Source organism: Tympanuchus pallidicinctus, unplaced genomic scaffold (assembly GCF_026119805.1).
Source record: "Tympanuchus pallidicinctus isolate F22 unplaced genomic scaffold, pur_lepc_1.0 scaffold1, whole genome shotgun sequence".
In the NCBI taxonomy this organism is placed as follows: domain Eukaryota; kingdom Metazoa; phylum Chordata; class Aves; order Galliformes; family Phasianidae; genus Tympanuchus; species Tympanuchus pallidicinctus.
In genome coordinates, this window is record NW_026294618.1 from 41388122 (window position 1) to 41410953 (window position 22832).

General features: G+C 36.9%; 1 protein-coding gene across 3 annotated transcripts in view; it reads right to left on the minus strand.

Moving 5' to 3' along the window:
• Positions 1–10975: 10975 nt before the first annotated feature.
• Positions 10976–22832, minus strand: part of HACE1 (HECT domain and ankyrin repeat containing E3 ubiquitin protein ligase 1) — a 50139-nt gene continuing 38282 nt past the window's right edge. For 2 of the 3 annotated variants that reach the window (XM_052696722.1, XM_052696742.1), the window contains 5 exons: positions 19185–19316; positions 18363–18461; positions 18013–18083; positions 12307–12420; positions 10977–11848 (listed from right to left, as the gene is read on the minus strand). In XM_052696722.1, the coding sequence (XP_052552682.1) occupies positions 11746–11848; positions 12307–12420; positions 18013–18083; positions 18363–18461; positions 19185–19316 (519 nt within the window). In that variant the 3' untranslated portion in view covers positions 10977–11745. Of the gene's footprint in view, positions 11849–12306; positions 12421–18012; positions 18084–18362; positions 18462–19184; positions 19317–22832 lie in introns of all 3 variants that reach the window. The other variant, XM_052696732.1, reaches the window with a different exon arrangement.

A 22832-nucleotide genomic window follows, 5' to 3' on the forward strand; every position in this document is an offset into this window, starting at 1 on the left:
ACTATTAGTAATCAAAGGAGTCTGTTCCTTTCTATGCTTCTGAAGGGGCCTCAACAGTTTTATAGTCCCATTGTTTGCCCATCCATCCCTCACTGCATTAATTTTATCCTCTTCCAAGTAAAGCTGTTTTACTGCACACATTTCAGACTGCCTGCAACCCCATTTCCAAAGCAAGTGGATGGTATGTACTGGCTCATCCAGCAATCTGCACACATCATATCTCCAATTTGTCCTGGGTATCCCCCTAAGTTGCAGGATAAATGTTTTTTCCAAAACACTGGTGTTCTCACTAGAGACTGCCATAACTGAAATCCAGCAATAAAGGGGAAATATGGTCTTAGACAACATAAACAGAACCATATGCTCCTTTAAAAGTCAATATTTTAAAAACTTCTTAGGAGTAGATATAAAAATATGTAGCACAGTACAGATGTTAACTCTCATATTTCAAGGTGCACTTCTAAATGGAGAAGGATAATCTTGTTGGAGCAAAAGACTCCTTTAAGTGTTCTTATTTGTATTAAATGAATACACGAAAGATTCCTACAAATATCTGCCCACAACATAACACAGTATTTTGGCAGGAAAAAAAAAAAAAAAAAAAAAACCACCAGAAACCAGAAATGGAAAGAAATGACAAAGCAAATGACAGCCAATCCCATGCTTCACTGCTGGGTAGTTTTTTTGGTGGTGGTGATTTAGGGTCTTGTCTTGCTTGTTATTTTTTATAGACTTTGGTCTAACATGAAACACTAAATTCTTCAGAGGAAAGATCATCTTTTCACCTTTTTTGTGCCAAGGAGCCCCCGGTGCTACCACACTAAGATTTGCCAGAACCCCTTTGTCCTACTGTAACACTTCTATAATTTAACAAAACTCTGTCCTGCATGTATATAAGCCAACACAGAAATATCATGTGCTCCTTCTATTTCATTTCTTATACCGATTTTCAAGCAAGAGACCATTTTCTTAAACAAGCGATTTCTCTGAAGTTAAAAATGAAGCATCATGGGAAGTTCAGCAAAGGTTTCTTAGTGGATGCCTCCTTTTCCCCAAGTTACAACAGTTTGATATACAGGATGGGCACCATTTAGTCCTGCCTTTGACAGGTTTAAGGCCTGGTATCCTGCTAAGATGGAAATCAGAGCATTCCACCACTGGCAAAGGAGAGTTAGCAGCAAATAATTCAAGATAATTGCACATAAATGCATTCCTTTTGCTTGATGATACTGATTCATTCTTTGCACAAAGTGCACAGCGAAACAAAGCCAAATGTTTACCTTCTGATTCAACATCATATGCCAGAAAAACATCTTAAAGCCTTATAATATTTAATGGAACAGCTGACAGAATCTTCCCACCTGTAAAACCAGGTGCCACCAATATCTCAGCTCTCCTACATTCAAAAAGAAAACATAAGCATCAACAAAAGTGAATGTACTGCAAGTAGCTCTCTATGCTCAGAGAACGGTCCTTCGAGATCACAATCTGAATTTCATGAACTGCAATGCAAGATACTGAGGTTACACCATCTACAGAAGTGGCTCCTCCTTCCCAATATGAAATACTTCTAATGTGTGATTTCCAGTTTCACATGATGCTCATCTGCCTTTTATACCTAGGAAAATAAAATATCATAAAAATCTCAAATAATTAAGTTCCCTTACTTAAGCAGGTTCAGACATACTGAACAAGCATGGTTGTGTGGTACAGGATCAGAGCAGACAGTCACCCTGAGGCAGAAAAAGCAATGGAAATACTTTAGATAGATTTATTCCTGGCACTCCTTTTTTAAGGGCTACTAGTAGCTGATGTTTGGCATATATCACCTCCTGGCTATCTATCACCTTCCAAATGAGAGACCTTCAGGTGTTGCAGATTCTTTGCTGGTTTACTGCTTTCTATCGTTGCCTTCATCTAGACATGCTCAGAAGCCTTCCCGATGCTGTGAAGTTTGATTTGTCTGAAGGGAAGTATGGCATGAAATTTAAAGATGAGATATTCCACAGTCACAGAAAAATAAGATATCTTTAAAAAAAGCAGCATCTGTGTAGAGCTGCAGGATGGCAGTCTGGATGATGAGACTGGCACATTTTTAGGAAACCAAGAAATTCCTCACCATCTTTGGTTTTAAATGCTGCCTGCTTTGAATACTGACTTGATTTCTTTTCATACATGTAGCCATTCATTTTACAGAGAAAGAGAAACAACACACAGCAAAACTGAACAAACAATACTGACTTTTACCTTTACACTATCCAAAAATTGCTTTTGGCTTTGTATAAAATATTGACAGGACAGGCTGCTTTATTAACTGAACCAAGGAGCACATACATACACAATTCACTCTAACAGTAGGCTTTAAGGCATAATGTCAATGCAGTACAGAGAGAAGATATCTCAGGAGTTTGAGTGAGATCAAACCTGCTAAAATACAGGCATTGTGCTTTATTCTCTTAAGCTCAAAAATTTATATTTGTAGCAAATATCTATTGAACACATATACAGAAAGCTGTCAGAGGATGTTTGTCATGGGGCTGGATTTTCTGCTTTGTTTTAGTTTTAAGTGAAGAGGAGTAGATGAACTACAATGAACTTATTAACATAAGATTCCATTTCACATTCATTATGTAACAGAAAAAAATGTGGATTTTCATAAGAATAGGTTGTATTTACAAGAGTTTGTAAGCATTTAAAAAGGCAGGAGAAATACAAGATGGACTGAGTTTACCCTTAGGTTGTTAGCTTGGTACAGAAGCTGCCAGGTGATGTTGAATGGTCTTATACAGAGAAACACCAAAATGAAAAAAAAAAGTGTGATACCTGCTATTCTGAAAATACCAAGGCCTCTGAGAGGTCCTCATAAAATACCTACTCCAAAGCAACTTCATCAGAAGATGGAGAGCAACAACTAGCAACACTTATCTGAAAGTCAAGGAGTCAACATTAAACTGTAGGGATTTCCCAGCTTTATCAAAAGAGCCTCTCTGTTCTGGAGATCCATTTCTGGCTGTAAAGACCTCCGTAACAAAGCAATGAATGAATCCTTCTGAGAGGATGATTCCTTCAGGGCAAGTTAAGCCACCTGAGATATTTTCTTATGCAGTGTCCCCGCCAGTTCACTGTCTCTTGAACACGAGCATTTAGCAGACATATCACAGGAACTTATTCTATTCCCCCACACTCTGTCAAGCACGTAGCCAAGGTGAGAGCACAGGATAGCTGCCAGACAGACTTGACGGGATGGCAAGACCTGACAAGAGTGAGGAGATTCCCAAGAATCCAGGTAATGTCTCGAAGGAACGGTCACCAAAATTAAACCCTGGATAAAAATACAAATACTACATCTGGATAATACCAGATGTTGCTATCAAACTGATCTCTTCTTTGAGGCGTCACACAGATATACAAAGAGTGTCTCCTTCCCTCAGAAGTTTATGGTCTACCTTTACTGTACATAAGCCTGTGCTATTACATAGCATGATTTACTAAGCTTACAAGGGAGGTCAGCGGCAGAGGTAGACATCAAACACAAGCCTCAGCAATCTCTGTATAATCAGTCTGTCCATTGAACTTTGCTGGCTGTTAAGCACAAAGATACACGACAGTGCAAAAGCCCTCAGTGAACTTGCATCAGATCAGTCAAGAATGAGTATTGGAAAAGCCTGGTACTGGAGACAAAACAGACACAGAAACAAAATCTACAGTCCACCAGCGCAAGACATTATCACAAGACTTTTTTTTTTTTCTGTGAAAGACATTAAGGAAAAATGTTTTTATCAGGCTTTTTCCCACACAAAAATACACAGGTATGAGCTATAATTAACTCAACACTGATCCCCTGAACAGCTGTAATCAAAGCATTTAAGAGTATTTACAGAAAGCATAGCTTGACATTAAAGGTTATGAAAGCTACCCATACATCTCCATTACTTCAGACCATTTCTCTGGAAACTATCAGAGATACTGGAAATCAGTAAATTCTGGGAAAGAAATTTCAGAGAAGAGCAAAGACCAAGTATGTTTGTCTGGTCCTTCTAATGCAGCTCTTAAATTACTACAAGGAAACAAAGATTTGTATTATACTAAAATAAAAACACTTCCACAAGAACACTGAACCTAAACAAAGAAAGTGACAGCTACTTGAATTTCATCCAACTGCATTTCCAACCTTTGTATGTGTGAATTTCTTTAAAGTTAGGAGAACCTTTACTGGCAACGAAGGCAATAGCAGCATTCAAAGTATCTTTTTTAAAAACATACACACAGATTTTTCCAAGACATATGCAGGCAGTATAAATAAGGTTCAATTTAATATGTCAAAAAGCGAAGGACTAAAAGCAAAGATACAGTAATTAAATCCCATGTGTACTGCCCACAGATTTTAAATTTAGAGTTTTTCTTAAATTAGAGACACATTTTAGCAAAGTTATGAGTGCTGTTATGTTTAATGGGAAGCATCTTGTCTTTACAGAAGGGAGTCCTTAACGTGCTTTAGCAAATACTGCCAAGAAAATCTACCTTGAGGCATAGGGAGAAAAATCATCAAACTGAAGAGTCTACAGAAGACTGATTTTGGACTAGCACCAGATGTGATGGAGAGAATTCATCATGTCCACCAACCCTCCTACAGACCTGTCAAGCCCCACTAATTTTCCCACACTTGCAGCAGCAAACAGGCAGCAACCTTGAAACCAGGTGGGGAAGGAAAAATTATCACACCTCAAAGAGGCCCAGGCTCTTTTCCCACCTGCTAGCTGAACGACATGCCTGTTATTGGAAACATCACTGTTAGTACAAATGAGACACTATGCACCTATTTCCTGAAGACAATCTTCACTTTCAGAAGCGTGCTTCTACCACTTATTTCCTCTTTTCTCTTGCTTATGTCTTGAATCTAGAGTACTGTTAATATGTGTCATAAACCAGGGGTAAGTGCAGTAGTCATCTCTAGCTTATTTTACCAGCCCTAATCTGTCACAGAATTTACATTTCCTGTAGAGCAATCCTACCTGATAACACACATCTAAAAGTCATAGCACCATAATGTAGCACAGGAGTCCAAAGACTAAGCAATAGCTGCATTTCTTTATATCCAAAAGGCTAAATGAGACTTAACAAGTCTAAAATAATGGTTACGCACAGACCCACTTAAATATGTCAGAATAAGCTAAGCAGCACAGAGAAGCCATCTACCAGACACCTCTGAAATGTTTGCCCGTTTGTTTGTATATTAGTATCACTCTTCAGCACTCAGTTTCCTTTCTGAGCTACGTAATTCACAGATCAAGGTGCTTTTACGTACTGGACAGCCCTAGGGGTTCCGTTTCCTTTTACCACAGATTTTAAATTTGACTAGGCAGCAACAATTGCTTTTTAATCTAAGCAAACCGATCTGTCAGAGGCAATCGGTACGGTGGAACAATCCCATGAGAATCCTAATAATCTCAATGAATCACTCAGCTCCGTATGAAACTCAATAGTTGAACTCTTGGCACAGATTGTCACAAGCACTTAATGCAGCAAGAACACACAGCTGCAAACAGTAGCCTAGCCATGCATGTCTTAACTGTATTTGCACTCCTACTGAAATTCTACATCTTTTGGTAATAATCAGTTTCTAACTATATTAGCGTAGCTTTTCTTTTCTTTTTCTTTTTTTTTTTTAATGCACAATTTCTCAGGAAAAAAAAAAAAAAAAAAAAAAAAGCCTGGCATGCATATAGGAATATTATTTTATATTCCAATCACCAGGTAAATCCTGGCGCAGATTTTTACAAGCACAGCATGCAGCGTCTTGTTCATCCCTGGTAAAAAATGCATGAATAGTGGTGGTAACTATCATGAAAAAGAGTGCTGTGTAGCTGAGAATTTGCACTACCAAATAGTGTTTTGTGCTCTTTCTATCTGTTCTAGCTTCAGTGAAAATAAAGAGGAAGCATTACTTTCAGAGAGACCTATGTATATATTATACATAATTAAAATGTTTTATTTTTCTATATTATTGTTTTATACTTAAAGTGTACATTTAAAGCATATACTGAATATTCACTGCTGCATATTATAAAAATTTTGGAAAAATAGAAACTAGTCTTAAACTCTGAAAAGTTATTCTGTCTTGGGAAAACACCTTCTTTCTCTCCCACTTTTCAAGATCCTGCCTCATGCTTCAAAAGCCTTTGGTGGAAACAAGAAGGTACTAAACAAAGCATCACTATGCCTTCCTGATATGTTAAGACAGGGTCATCTACTTCCTCCTACCACAGTTCACGTTTACCAGTCTATTAATTAATCAAGTGGTTTTACTCGAGCAGACTTTCTAATGCACGAGCAGAATTCCCATACAGGTAGCATCACCTTTGATTTTTGTTTTTCCCGAGTTCTGCAAAAAGAACTCATTACTTCTTATCTGGAAAAGAAAAAACAGAACAGTCGTCAATAAGTTGCATGTTCAATTTAACACTGAGTCTGTTTGGCTTTCTAAGTACCCACTCCAGAAAGATTTTCTGTAGAAAGAGCACCTCTTTCTAATCTCCTTTATAATCTTGTATTGCAGGAGTTTATGGGGGTTGACTGGTGTAAAGAATCCCAAGCAAACAGCTGACACTGACTCAGAGTTTGAGAAGCTAACAGGTCTCTTTCCCCAGCACATCTCTGCTGAATAATCAAGATGCATAACGTTGGCATCAATCAGAACACAAAACCTTATTTTAATATACATTAAAAGTACATAACACAGAGAAAACTCAAAGAAGTAAGACTTGCTTTCCACTCTGACCTGCCAGCATTAGGAAGACATCCAACACACCTTATGGAAGATGCCCTCCTTCTGAAACAACCATCATTACTGTGTCTGATCTCACCTTTCTCATCTGTTTCCCTCATCAATAGGACAAGAAGAACTCCTTTATCCTCCCGCCACTGAATGAAAACTATTCCCTACATACAGAAGTGAAAAGACAACTTGGGAAGGGGAAAACAAATAGCAGGAAAGAACCCTCATCTTTGTAGATAATAGGTCCTTCCATGTAAAGATTATCTCCATTTTGGATGTCTCAAGACTGCTTTATCACAACAGAAATAAGTTAAAGGACTCTTCAATTCACAAGCTGTCATCTTTCTTCATAAAGGTACTTTTTTTTTTTCCTTTTTCTATTCACTGCTCTTTTTGAATGTATTAATACAAGATTGCATTAGAAAATTTGACATGCTAAAGTACTTGCTCAGCATCTGTTAATGTTTTAATAATTGCTTGGAATACTTTATCGTAAGCTATTGTTTACAAGGTCTTTAAAATGATGAGTGATGGCTTTAGAGCAAGACTTCTGATTATGGATTTTTTTTTTCTAGAAAAAAAATACTAAATTTGGAACTACGTTGCAAAGAAAGAAATGGGAAAAATTTGAGAACTGACAAACTGGTCTATTTGTTCATATTTGCTGATGCATAATCAGCCACAGTACACTGCAAGGAATTCAGAATTACCCCCGATAATAACTGAAGATAACCAAACCAAGGCTATTTCTGAGCCAAGAAATAAGGACTCAGCAAATGCATTTAAATAATATCAAGAATAATTCCCATTAAAAAAAATAATAATAATGTTGTTACAAAAACTGTTAAGCATTCAGCAACTGCACTGGTTAATCTCAAGCTATTAAACTGGTCTTAATCATTGAGGGCTCTGGATGAAGGAGGGCACCAGGGGAACAAAAGCAGGACAGTGTCTGCAATAGACTTCCATTGCCTGAACAGCAAGGACCCCTCGTGTTCAGGCAGCAGAACTGCAAAGAATAATTTTGCTCGGAGTGAAAAATCAATCTATGACGTATACAAAATGAACTATGAAAGCTTGGTTTAATTTCTGTGACTGCCTCCTGTCTAATAGCAAGGAAGTTTAACTGGAAAACCATCAATATATTAAGACCTGGAGGAACACCTAAGGAGTACTGCTTGCCTGCCTTCCTGAGGGGCAAAAAGGTTATTGATTTACTTATTCAAAAGGTTTAGAAAAGCAATCTTCTATGCCACATACCTCCAGGCTGGATGTCACTAAAGAGGGCTTCTGTTCCTGTTCAGTTTCTGGAAGGTCAACAGCAATGCTTTTATTAGGCATTATTGAGCTGTACTTGCAGAGCTGAATCAGCTCATTAGACTTCAAAAACAGTCCAACCACAATAAAACTACAATTTTGAGTTTAGTCTTTTAAATAGAGAGTTTACAGCCTTCCAAAGCAGATGTGGTCTTAACACACTTTTTTTACTGTATGCACAGAAGTCTCCAAGTCTCTTGAAAATTCAGGCCAACCACCTTCTCTCTTTCATTCCATTTTCAATCTTATTGACTATAGTAATTCATATGGAACGTACAGTAGTAGTCATTATACTACATTTCACAGTTTATGGTTTTAATGGTTTTGTAACATTAGATGCATAACACATTTTCAAGCATCAAAAACTAGGTTTTGCTATCTAACATTTTATAAAGATAATAAAAGTTAATGAGCGCTCATGATCTATGATGTGACAAGACATCTGTTCTTTTCTTTCCTAGATAAAACACTCACCCCCGCCTTCTTCTGGCACAGTGGGAAAGAACAAATATAAACCAATTAATCATTCTAAACTATAAGCTATATTAAGTTGTAGTTTCTCAACAGGCTTGTCATATCCTGTTGCTAATAGGACGCAGGTGTCCTAAAAACAGTCTTTCAAGGCAGCAATTAAATTCCAGTAACTTCATGCGGTCAGCTGTATCAGACAGTCCCATATAGTGCTTAAAAAATAATAATAATGATAATAACAAAGAGACTGGATTTATGGTATAACTGCAGGAAGAGCTCTATTCCGATTTTCTACTTATTTTCATCATGCTTTCTGTATTGGGTTTATAAGGCAGCGGAGGGACTGCAGGGTTGGGCTCAGTGAGCAGAGCTCAGCGCTGCCCATGTGAGATCAGAGCCAGCTCCAGCTGCTCCAGAGGGACCGCCGCTGCCACAGCTGAGCCGTGTGCGACGCCGGATGCGGCTCTGCGAGAGCGGACGGAAGGAAGGGACGAACCGCCGTGCGACAGCAGCCGGGAGAGGGGAGCCGACATGGGAGAGAAGGGTGGGTGCTGGAGAAGCTCCGGGCACGGGGCAGCGGCTCCCTGCGGTCAGGGAGAGGCGGCCATGTGGGATCAGTTGGGGAACACGGCATCGCGGGAGGAACACACACACGTGCAGCGGGGATGGAGAGCGACCGTGGAAACGCGGCAGAAAGGAAGTGCAGTGGTTGAACTGTAAGCCCACCGTTCCTTTGCACTGCCTCAGGGGAGGCAGAAGAGCATTTGGAGAAAGCGAAGTGTTTTTATTTTTCTTTTGGTTCTCACTGCTCTAGGCTGTAAGTGATAGGCAATAAAATATATTAATATCCCTACGCTGAGTCTGTTTTGCCCATCACAGTAACTGGTGATTTATCTCCCACGTGAAAGGAAAAACTAAGTAGTTGCATAATACACAGACAGCTGTACTTACAGTAAAACACGCGGATACATTTCCAGTTTACCCAAAGAAAGCAAATACTTAATCCCTGAGAAATATCGTGCGTTACACAGAATGCTTTCCTTGTGTCAGTCCAACTAGCAGAGGCAGACAAAGACATGAGAGCTGCACAGCCGGGGAATCAGGCACTGCCCAGCTGTGCAGAAAAGTGAAGTACTTCTGCTGACAGATCCAAGATAACTGGAATTTAGCACTAAAACCCCACATATCTTCCAACTTCAAACCTCTCTAAATAATCTCCCTGAGCTTCCTAAAGGATGCCACAGAGGAACAGCACGTCTCTGCTGACTAAACCAACAGTCAGGGCTCTTCTGACTGAACCACCATGAGGGTTCAGTGAAATGCCAAGCTAGAAGACTGGCTTCTTTCTACCAACTAAAAGCAGTATTCTTCTTAAATTGCAGTCTTTAAGGTGTCAGATGGACATCCACAAGCACTGCAAAAAAAAATGTTAGTTTTGGTGCACAAACAGAACTTGGGGGGAAGTTTACGTATAAAGCTTCCCCTTAAGAAAAATTACTGTGGCACCACTGAATCAGATGACCCATGAATTTCTATCTCCCACTCCTAAGAGGATATGAGTGCTTTAGATTAAAAGAATTAAACAAATTAAACACATTAAAAACAACCCCTCTCCCTCTCCCTCCCTCCCCCCCAAAAAAACCATGGATCATTAAGTAAGCATCCTATACAGATCATCTGGTGAACTGTATTATAGAGGCTATACTAGTATTAGCACTTAGTGTAGAAGAATGTGAGCAAATCAGTAATAAACTGTTTGTGCTGAGGACCTGAACTCTAAAATTTCTCTCTCTGGAGTGTTTGCTAAGCTTGCACTCATTTACTAACTTGTCATATCATCTCTTTGGACCAATGCTGTCCTGCATTCATAATCAGATGTTGATCTGACAGCATTTGGTACATTCATGGACAGCTTTTCTCTGTTTAGTTTCAGCTGGAAATAATCCATACCACATGCTTCAAGGCAAGTAGGGATGATCAGAATCATTTAAAGAAATTTTAAAAGCACTCCTAGCCTGAACCAAAATACTAATGTAGACCTACCATAAAATCTTTTTAAAACTGCTATAAAAATACATAATCTATCCTCACTTACTAGAAAAACATTCAGGTGTGCATTTTTGCATGTGACTTGAGTAATTCTATATAAATTTTGACATGAGATTCTAATTATGATAGCCTTGACAGTTAACCTCTCAGTAAGCTCAGTTCCTTCCCTGTGCATTTGATAATGTCTATCCATAAACTTCAATAATGCCTTCTCAAAAGCTACTTCCACGACAATTTAAAATTATACACAAGATGAACAAAGTCCTAAAAAAAAAAAAAAAAAAAAAAAAAAAACCCAAATATACAAAACCATACAAACTTGTCACATTCAGATTCTGGTAAAAATATTAAAATTTAATAATAACTTTTAAACATACAGTTATGTCAAGGAAAGAGCAAAGGCATTCAAACAAATGAATATAGAACTTAAATAATATTTACAAATTCTAAACTGTAAGTTAACTATAAAGTCACAAATACTTTAAATATTTAGTAGAATATAGTGTAAATTCTAATACAAATTAGCTATTAATTTCATCTGATATTTTTCCAGTGATAAGTCTAATCTTTACATACTATATACATTAAAATACTAAAAAGTTATAAAATTTTATTTCTGTTACTATGCAAAGAAATGGAAAATACATCAGATCTGTCTTACTGTACAATATCCAAATTGAACTTTCCCTGGTGTTCTCTGAAAAAAAATAAACGGCACTTTCACATGCAACAAGGCATAAAGTACAAGCCTGTCCATTGCCAGTATGCTAGCTGAATGCAAAATAAACAAATGCCATTCAACCATCTAGTTGAAAATCAAAAATAAGACAGTGGAAAGAGATTCTAACAAACTTCCCAATTCAGACTGAAGTGATAATGAAAAGCATGTAAACCAATTTCCATACAGACCTGTCATTTGAAAAAATGAAAATACATCGTACTGAGAAAAGTAAGTTATGTGACAATTTCAAAGTTCCTTTGACAACATCTAATGGAGAAAGAAACCTGATGGTCCTGTATGAATTACTCAGCCTTACTGCAGCATCCGAGTTGCTATTCCACTAACAGCTTCCAAAAAAACTTCTGCCAGTCTGAATTTCACAGCAGTAGTCAGAGGAGTTTTCTGGACTTCATTATGCCATCGTGTAACCATAGCTTCCACAGTGCAATGCCACAAGAAGCCTGTCCTTCAGGATTTCTTTACTTGGGTATTCAGGTAACTTGAGCATGTTGATACTGAAAAGGAGGAAAAAAAATAAACAAGAATAGAAAAAAGGAAAGGAAAACTCATCAGAGCAAGAAATGCAAGAGTAAAGTTTTGTTTTCTAATTGAAAATTCCAAAGGTGTCACATTCAGTGAACAAGGAGCAAAGGAAGCCAGTTCTGCATTACAGTCCCAGTGAGAAGCATTCATATATAATGCAGAAAAGGGTTTTTTTTCTTCACAGTGGTTAATACAATAATTTCACTTTTAAATTCCTTTATTAATTTCACTTGACTGAAGTAGAGAAAAATGAGCAAAAAAAAAAAAAACCATACAACTACCACCTGGATGATGGCGAGAGCATACTCCAGCAACTGCCAAGGATTTGGGGCCTTTTAATGAAAATATTCAAAAGGCTGGTATTTTGACTGGCATTGATAAGAAAAAAAAGCCTTTATTTGTCAGGTGTTGTAATGAGTAGCTGACATACCATGTGCTGGATGTTGGTAAAAGATTCGCAGTATACGGCACAGCAGCAATTGTAAAATTTTGCAATCCACTCCCACCCATGATATGGGCAAAGCCACCGTGAGGCACTCTGGAACTGAGAATACTCACAGAAATTAGATCATTGTAAGAAGAGTTAAGCCAAAAATACATTAGTAACACTGCAAATATCTCTTAAGTTACCAATACTTTTCTCCCTTTCTCACATCAGTATCAAAATTCACATTGTCTAAGTACTTATAATTACAAACACTCACACATATTTACATTTATCTGCATTATACATCAAATTCCTTGAATGATATTTAGGAGAGTCCTGTTTGCAAAGCAAGTTCACTTCTTCAACCAGTTTTTATAAGACCATTACCTCAGTTTATTACATTATTACATTTATCACACCTTATTTACATTTTTTTTACATTTACAGTTTTTAAAGTACAGCATTAAAAAGTTTATTCTCCAGTTACTGCCTGTGAAACAACTGACCAAAGTGTTTTGATACATCTTTTCATTTAGTACTTCAGATACAATATCTCATATCTTAACTAATAAAACCATCACATCATATACACTCTCACCTGGTGATAATCCATGGCAAAACAATATTTAAAAAAATCATTAACATCATCAGGAATGCATTCTCACTAATCATTTTATTCTTTTTTTTTTTTTCCCCTTCCTTTTCAATATATTTTTCAGGATTGAAGTGTAAATAGATAACAGACATGAAGTCTTCAGCATCCTTCCCAGATTTTAAACTAACAGAGACAAATACAGTAAAGTTCAGATAATTGTATCAGCTGAAGTTGGTATGCATTACAATGTAAAACCTGTTTTTATTACAGTCCTCATTATGAATGTCTTTTAAAAGTCTAACACGTGCAACAAAAGGATAAGAACTAATGAAGTTGAATGTGAGCCAGCAATGCATTCTCATATCAGAGGACAGCAGACTCTTTGGCTGCATCAAGAACAGTGCCAAGAGGTGATCCTGCCTGTGTTCAGCCCTGGTGGGAAACACTTGGAAATGCTCTCTGGAAGAAGAGAGAAGGATGTGCTGCAGCAAGATGAGCCAAGTGACACAAAGGGACCAGAGCATCTGCCATGTGAGGAGGGAGAGTTGTTCAGCAAGGAAACTCAGAGAAATCTGATCAATGTGTTTGAATTTCCAAAGGGGGGAATAAATAAAGTAGAGCTTGGGAAATTGCATTTAAACCTGAGGGGGGCTTTGTGTTGCTTTCCTCTCTCACTCTGAGGGTGGTCAAACGTTGGAACAAGTTGCCCAGAGAAGCTGTGGGGTCCTTGGAGACCAGATGAGACTATGAGCATCCAGTTCTAACTGACCCTGCTTTGCAGTTGGATGAGGTCCCCTCCAATTTCATCTATTCTATGATTCTGTAACTAGCAAAGAAAGAATCTGATAAAATAAGATAAACCTTCCATAAAATATAGAACAATTGTCAGCATTCAGGATTAGAGAAAAACACATTAAAGATAATGAAAATAAATTAAAAAAAAAAAAAAAAAGTGACTAAAAAACGAGAATAAGAAGGGAAAATGAAGCAAAGGTTCCACTAAGTAAACTTACATGGTAAAAATGCAGAAAAGGGGAAGTTGCTATTGCCAGATGTTAAGGAGCTATATCAGACCCTGCAGTAAGAAGCAACTTTGGTATCCAACACAAGTATAGTATTCAATCACCTAGATTAACGGCAGCACAATTCAACACATCATTCCCAGCATTGGTGAGGAGAAGTACTGATGACTTCTCACCATGAAGAGAAGTACTGATTATTTGCAGCACACCATTCCTGGTGTACAAATGCAATTGTGTTTGTAGCCACAGTTCAAAAGAGCTGTAAAGATTTTACAGCAGTACACTCTTGTATCATGTTTTTGGCTTGCATTTCTAACACAGTGCTGCATCCCCTGCAGTGATCTTTTGTTCTGTGAGCCAGGAGAATTCTACATTGAAATAAGCAATAAAATACAGACTTCATTTTGTCAACAGCCCACTATTAGCTAACTGTTTTTTGAGTTTTGTTTTTTTTTTTTTTTTTTTAAATAATTTAACTCATTAAAATGCTTTTCATACAGTAGATTAAAATCATGGCTTTCAGTGCACAAAATAGCTGGCTTAAACTTCCAAGTATGTGTTTTCATCTCAACAAAACACTGCCAATGTTATAAAGAAAGCCTTTCAAAGATGTGTAAATAAGATCACAAGATCCTACTTTTCATACTGCATGTACAAATAGCCTTCAGCAAAAGCAACAATACAATTCTATAGCTTTGGAAACTCCAGAGCTATTGAAATGTTTAAACTTGCATCTGAATCATAATATTACTATCTACTTTTTATTAACAGATTTTGCATAATCCTATTTAAAAAAAAAAAAAAAAAGCATAGAAAGAACTCACTTTATGTTTTAAGAATAATCATATCCATCACATTTATCAAATACTTTGAGTTTCTCTTACAATAGCATATACCTTATTTGTTACTTAACAGAAACTGCAGTCTTCTAAGTTAAATCAGAAGAGCACACATCCACAGAATAATAACCTAAAAACTCTGCAGCCAAAAGAATACTAGCAAACATTTATCACAGTAAGCACTCAACACTTTCTTCCAACTGTTAACTAAAAAGCTGATCAAAATTTGCCAATGGGTCATAATTAACAAATATTTAGCCAAATACAGTTATAAACTAGGTGGTTATTAAGAAAACGTTTGGGTCCCCAACATGATTATCTGGCACAAGAATATTTAGGCTTTTTCTTCAGTGTGCTCCTCCAAAACACAGACACTGAAACATTAGGTGACATGGAAAGCACACTGTCAAAAGAAAAAGTCTCAAAATTAATATTACTGATGAATTCAATGCTATAAGTACTGAAACTACCAAAGTGAACCTTTACTACATGGAAGAGAAAAAGCTTTAGGACTAGAGAAGATGAAAGGTTACAGAAACATTTAGAGATGTCAGAGAAACACTGAAGATACTGTCATAAAAGTAATTAATGTTATTCAACTCACAAAATTAATTTTACAGCCTTTAACTGGAAAGTAAGAATAGTACTACTTCACAAAAAAAAAAATCAATTAAGTGAATATGCAGAAGAGACTAAAGGGAAATGGGAAAAATAATGGAAATTTAGAATACAGACAGCAAACCAGCGCACACAGAATCTTAAATAAATTCCTCATTAAAAAAAAATGTGGAGTATCCAGCTAGAAAAAAAAAAATCGTTTGAAATCACATATAACTTTAACGTAAAATTTTACTTGAAATACTGGCCTGTACACCAATTCAGAGCTTGGCATCTAAATATTCTATGTCCTAGAACTAGAACTTTCTAGGACATGATTGGATGAACAGTGCTCAAGCACGTATTAATCAGGCAACACAATTGTTTACTAAGTAGAAAGTATCTCCGAGAACCCAGGTTATTATCCCAAATGTCTGTGAAGTGGCATTCAGTATGTTCATTATCACTGGGAATGTTTTAAGCAGTATTTTAAACATTTTAAACATGACCCTACATCTTAAAGATCCTTATTTGCCATCTAGATTTAGAAATGGATTAGCTCATTAAAAATATAGAAGACCACCAGCTGACAGGCAGCAGATGTGCAGTAAGAATCACACGACTCATTTCTGTAGAGGATAAAAAAAGATTAGTGTGCACAGAACTATCTTCTTAAATTGCCTGTGATCCCTAAAACCAATCAAATTCATAATAAATCAAGTGAAACTAATATAATTTTTGAAGACTGTTCCATTTGATGATATGTCTGTGACTGTGAAATTTCTTCCTATAAAAGACACGGTTTAATGATCTAAATTTGTATTTTACCATCACTTAATCACAAAATTTATAAACAAAGGAAAGGTCAACTGCTCTGCTGATCCTCAAGTATGAAGGGAACACTAAGTTAAAAAGATGGTGGAGTCTATACCTACTACAGAAAAAGAAACAAAGCAAGAAGTAACTACAAAATTCAGCCAACATATGTCACTTTGCAAACTATCTGTATACACAGCCTTGGCAACATACCCAGATCCACGTGAAATTTATTGCTCACACCATAAAAAGAAGCAAAAGTGGCTTTCCTGAAGAACGACTGGAATATAGAAATACTAAAAAAGCAAACAGTCTTTCTTATGGTTACACTTGATCTTGTCATGCTGTACTAACATCAAATCCAACTGAGCTTTAGGAGAAAGAAGTTCTGTTTACACCAATTGAAATCATACCTAGTTGTCTCTAATAGTAAAACTTATATTCATTCAAAACTTACAGTGGCATGTGTTCCTTCCCATGGCAAAGGGGTTGGAACTAGATGATTTTGAAGGTTCCTTCTAACTCAAGCCACTTAACGATTCTATCCAGTACTCATTGGAGAAGCCAACAGACACATAAATACACAACAGGAAGGCAAATATGAAGTGTCATTAAATTCATTACCTCCTTGTTTGAAAATTGCCTGAGGCAGCAAATTAGCTATACAGAAGCTTGATACTGGGACCACTCCTCTTCAACATCTTTATCAATGATCTTGATGAGGGGATTGAGTGCACACTCAGTAAGTTTGCAGAAGACAAGAAGTTGGGAGGGAGTGTTGATCTGCCTGAAGGGAGAAAGGCACTACAGATGGACCTGGATAGACTGGATTGATGGGCCAAGGTAAACTGTATGAGTTTCAACAGGGCCCAGTGTCGGGTCCTGCATTTTGGTCACAACCACCCCAAGCAACCCTGCAGACTTGAGGAGGAGTGGCTGGAAAGCAACCTGACAGAAATGGACCTTGGTGTATTGATGGACAGTCTGCTGTATATGAGCCAGCAGCGTGCTCAGGTGGCCAAGAAGACCAATGGCATCCTGGCTTGTATCAGGAATGGTGTGGTGAGCAGGACTAGGGAAGCAATCCTGCCCCTATACTCAGAACTGATGAGGCCTCACCTAAAGTATTGTGTTCAGTTTTGGGCACCTCAATACAGAAAGGACATTGAGGTGCTGAAGGAGGTCCAAAGAAGGGTAACAAGGCTGGTGAAAGGCCTTGGAGAATATGCCCTACAAGGAGCAACTAAAGGAATTGGGGCTGTTTAGTTTGGGGAAGAAGAGACTGAGAGGAGACTTTATTGCTCTCTTCCAATATCTGACAGGTGCTTATAGTGAGAGCAGAGCTGGTCTCTTTTTGCTGGTGACAGGACGAGAGGAAATGGCCTGAAATTGAGGCAGGGGAAGACTGGATATCAGGAAACACTTTTTTACAGAAAGGGTTGTTAAGCACTGGAATAGGCTCTCCACAGATATGGTTGAGTCATTATCCCTGGATGTGTTTAAAAATCATTTGGACGTGGTGCTCAGGGATATGATTTAGCAGAGGGTTATTACAGTGGTATAGTTAGGTTGTGGTTGGACATGATCTTTAAGGTGTTTTCCAACCTGAGCAATTGTATGATTCTGTGAGGCCTCCTGCAAAGTAGTCGAGTATAATAAATGAGTAATTATCCATTTAACCGGCAATACAAGTATCAGAAGTACTAACACACATTTTGTCTATTTTGATAAACACATTGAACACCAAAATATTCACAGCAGTTTCTAGGTATGTAATCTGAAATCTGTTGACTTATTTCAAGAGTATCCAAACAACATATTTCTTGTTAGAGTTTCTCACCTGCCAGTAACAAACTGTAATAGTAGCACTCTCTCTTCCTGAGTTAGTTCTTCCACAACATCCCAGAACCACTAAAGAAGAAATAAGTTAGCTTGTATTTTCCATCAAATACTTACAGTATTTGAGAAGATCATGGCAAAACAATAAATTGTCTGTATCTTAAATTACAGCAATTTTCACATCAAATTTATACATAACTAAGTCACTTAATATAGGAACACAGTATAAAAAAGCTCCACAAATTTTAACCAAAATAAGCTTCCACGAAAACACACACACAGAAACAGAAAAAACATCTTTCTTGTGGATTAAAATGCAACAATCATTATTATTCAAAAAAAATATTTTACCTGGATTACTTGGTCTCCTCTCTCATAGCCACTGGTATACTCTGTATTTTTTAACCAATCATTCACATCAATTTCCGGCATACCAGACAACAAAAGCTCCTTCAAAAGAAGCACACAGCTTTTCGTTAGTCTTGACTACCCACTAATTTCAAATATTTGTACTATTTGAAAAGGTAATGCTTTTAAGTAATAATTCAAAAAAGATTACAGTTCTTTTTCTGCTTAGTTTCACCCTTACAGAATCTTGTGTTACTACTAAGTTTTACTATCAAAAGATGCTTGAAATCAGCCAAGTGTACATGATCTCTTTAATTTAAGCACACTACAACAAGAGATGGAAATTATAATGAAGGAACCTAAAAATAAAAGCTCCAAGTTTTACCATGACTTGAAACAAAACTTGAGATGCCTTATTTGCAGAATAACAAACTACCCTAAAAAACTTATTCCAATTTGATTCTGAAACAAACAAACAAAAAAAGTGAAGACAGTACACAGCATCTCATGATTTTTGAAGAAATTCTGTCCTTGAATTCTGTCCTCCAGGAAAAAAAATAAATAAATAAAAAAAATATACACACACACACACGGACAACAGTTCTCAAGGTACAGTTTAAAGCATTTATCACCAGCATTTTCCTGTGACACTAAGAAGGATAAGCAGGAATACTCATATTGAGGTCTTCATTGATAGGTGCAAATGAAAGGACTGCAATGAAAGATACAAAGTATGTATTCTCTGTGCTCTGCTTCTACACCGTTACCAAGGAAGAGTGGTGCTGTACAAAGTCTCTGACCAACAGTACAGGCATTTCTGCTTACCAGTTCGTATTCATCAAAAAGTTGAATCAAAGATGGTGGAATGAACATATGGAAGCCTTGTAAAAAGGCGTTTATCTGAGGTTGAATGGCTCTTGTCATTCTAAGTTCAGTGACAAGCTGTACATACTCAGCCTGAAAAAAAGAAAATGATGTTAAGACATACAATAGCAAAAATACATACTAATAATGCATACACAAATGCAGTCCTCCAAATATTACAAATTTCATCTCCTCTTGAGGCATTAAGAGTCCCCTATGCACTTTCCACAAAGTTAAGCAACACAAGATAACTCAGCTGATCCTTTACAGTCCAAAGTTCTTTGTTTTACTGCTTCCTTCCTTCCAAAGGCAACACAAGAGTTCAAATCATAGCAGAAGCGAGTCAAGATGGACCTAGATCAAGACCACATACGTGAATAAAATTGTTTTGTCATGTTTGCCTCCAATACAGCCACCTTTGATGCATGCTGTTGCACAGTTAAGCCAAGTGACATAACTCAGAAAAAAAGGTAACATCCTAAAGCAGTATTTGCTAGTCAAAAAAGCTTGCTTGCTTTGCTTGTGCCTCTGAGAGTCTAATCCCTGCAAACTCTGCTGTATTAATAACGTTTTTTAACTAAAGTCTCAAAAGCCACCTCAATTTTTAGAGGGACGAAAAACAACAGTATTTATACCATAATACGCAAACAGACAATGCAATATTTTGCATGCTTTAGAGATTTGAGGGCTCTGTCCGCTTTAAAAGATTTCCCTTAGAAAAGGAATTCTCCAGAACTCTGCTTTTGTTGAAAACACAAAAGCCTAGCAGGCAACTAAAGGAAGGTTTTTAAGAAAGAGACAGATTTAAGAGTGCCTGCATTAAAGCTGTGCAAACACCTCTCATTTAATCTGACAAAACAGTGCAAGTCTAATAAAGTATTCAAGAACAGAAAATTTGTCCTCAAATAGAAATCTACTTCTGGATTTTTTTTTTTAAGTATATGGTTTCAAAGTAATGCTTTTACTTCCTAATTGTGATTTCTATGAAGGAAATCATAAAACATACCTCCCAATTTAACCATCTCAACCATCACCTTGCTTCAAGACAACAACCTTACAAAAATGCAACGTAGATTTTTAATTTTAAAAAAAACCATTAATGTAACACTGAGGTTTTGAACCTGCACAAAAACAATTAAGTAATCTGTCTCTCCTTCTCTTAAAAAAAAAAAGAAAGCCAAACAAAATGAAGCATGAAACAAAGTATTTTTTCAAAAGCAGTTCCTTATGAGCACAGAAGTACATCCTTCAGTTACTTGCATCACAGTCAGAAGATATTCTTAAATGCATTGCTACCATCATAACAGGGGGAAAGGACAATTAATTTGTAAAGAGATCTAAAGGCATACCTAAGCATGTCTTCAGCTGCAGAGCTGTTAACAAAAATCTAGTTTCAATCTAGTAATCTCCCTAGGTTGTTTTTAGTATCAGTGAAACTGAAGACATCTCTTTTTTCTAATGAATTAGATGAGTAGCCAAAGGAGACTAACTGCAGTAGAGTCAGCCTCTGCAACTACGTTCATGAGCTCTGGGTAGAAATAAGAAACTTTAGCAATAACAGGATTAAAAGTAATGTTAACGTTGTTCTTCCACAAGCAAAAATATTTGTTCTTAAGTCTGTTACTTGTTAGGCTATTCAGAAAACAGGGAAGTAGAGAGAAAATTTCACAATCCTATTTTAAAAAATCCATTAGAATAAATATGATGTACATAAGTGCTCATTTTCTGTATTAAAACATATTTACATTAAATTTTAAATTACCCATTATGAAAGAAAATAGTTACTTTGCTTTAGGTATAACAAGAAATCTTTAAACAGCCTGGAACAGCATAGCATATTGACGACAAGAACTGGTGCACTCTGAGACCACTACATTTACATAATGTGTGCCAGCAAAAAATGGTCAATTTGTTTTTGCCTCTGTTCACTTCATTTGCATTTTATTCCCTCTCCAAAGCCTCAGGAGCACATTACAAAATATATATATCTTCATAATTTTGTATGCAGTCCTACATAGTGCATAAAAGATGCAACTAACACATTCTTCATTCAGTGTGCTGCTCATCACAAACCTAATGGAGAAGTCTAAGCTGGAGTAAGGGCTTGTACAAACAAGCAAAGATAGTACTTTTCTGATTTCACAACCCCATGTAATGGGGTGAGACAAGGATCAACATCCATTATGATGTACAGGTTTAGGGGGAAGCTGTTTGAAAAATTTGTGTGGTTTTCTATTGCCAGACAGCACGGCCAGGTCACAGACAGACATGTCGCAAATATGGCTTTGAGAAAATTTGGACTACTTTTTGAAACAGCATCTGGTCAAACTTTGTCTCTCGTTTTTCCTAAAAGCAGAAATCTATAAGAAAATACACACCAAAGAATAAAGAAAACTGCACAGCAAGGAAATGGGAAAAAGCAAGATTTCTCCCTCTGATGTCTCTCCATTATTATCATAAAAGGTAGTTGAACCACTACTGCAACAGAAACTTTAGTTGGAACTATGCAGACTGTCCAATTGCAAGACTGGTACATTTACATCATACAATCCCACAACCATTCACCTATTATACAATTGAGGTAAAAAAAAGAATTTGCTCAAGAAAACACCTTTTTACAAACAGTTATGCAGCTATTACTTCTATTCCTCAATAATATACTTTTCTTTTTTTCCATTCTGCTTTTCTGTAAGAGGAAAATAGATTGTTTGGATGGTTTCTGTGGGCTTGTTTGGTTTTGTTTGTTTGGGTTTTGGAGGGTTTGTTGGTTTGGTTTTTAAGGAATAAGGATTCATTCAATTTCATTTCAATATACGTTATCTTCAAGCAGGTAATCAGCTAGTGTGCAGACACAGCAAATTCTTTTAGAAGCTGGTATTCCTTCTGCCAGAGGTATGGCAAATACAAAGATTTTTAAGCAAAAATCTTTTATTCCTCAGGTAAAGGCAGAAAAGAAAAAAAAAAGATATCTGTTGCAGGAAAAAAGAAAAAAAGGTGCTGTATAAAAGCACGCTCTTTTGTTTAACCTGTTAGAGCCATTAAGCTAAAACATACTGCAAAAATCATGCCATGTTAAAGAAACTGGAAAAAATACTCGAACAGTACTAAATCACACTAAAACACAGTTCTACAATTCTCAATAGCCTGGCTCACTGATGTAAAAATCAGAAATAAACAGGAGACATTGCCATCTTACAGATGTACGTTGACTTTATATTTTGCAGCCTTCAAATTCAAAAATCAATGAAGAATAGCAGTTCTAAAGCTACTACAACAGCTGTTTCTTTCCACCCTTCAAATAAAAGCTGCCCAAACCCTCCTGACAGCGCTGAGGAAGGCAGATGAGCTGGCAGGGATGCAAATGTTCTGTGCACATTCAAGCACCTTTTTCAGACTGCGCCGCAAGTCACAAGTTAATGGAACAATGTGAGCTATTAATGGCTGAGGAAATCCTCATGTGGGCAAACTTCTAATTTCATGCTGATAACTGCCAAATACTTTTTAAATGGTTGTTAAAAAGAACGTTATTCGTTTCATCTTCAGATCTGTTTTATACACTGAAATCAAGACCACCTAGAAACAAGAATCAACATCTTTGCATTCTCTGAT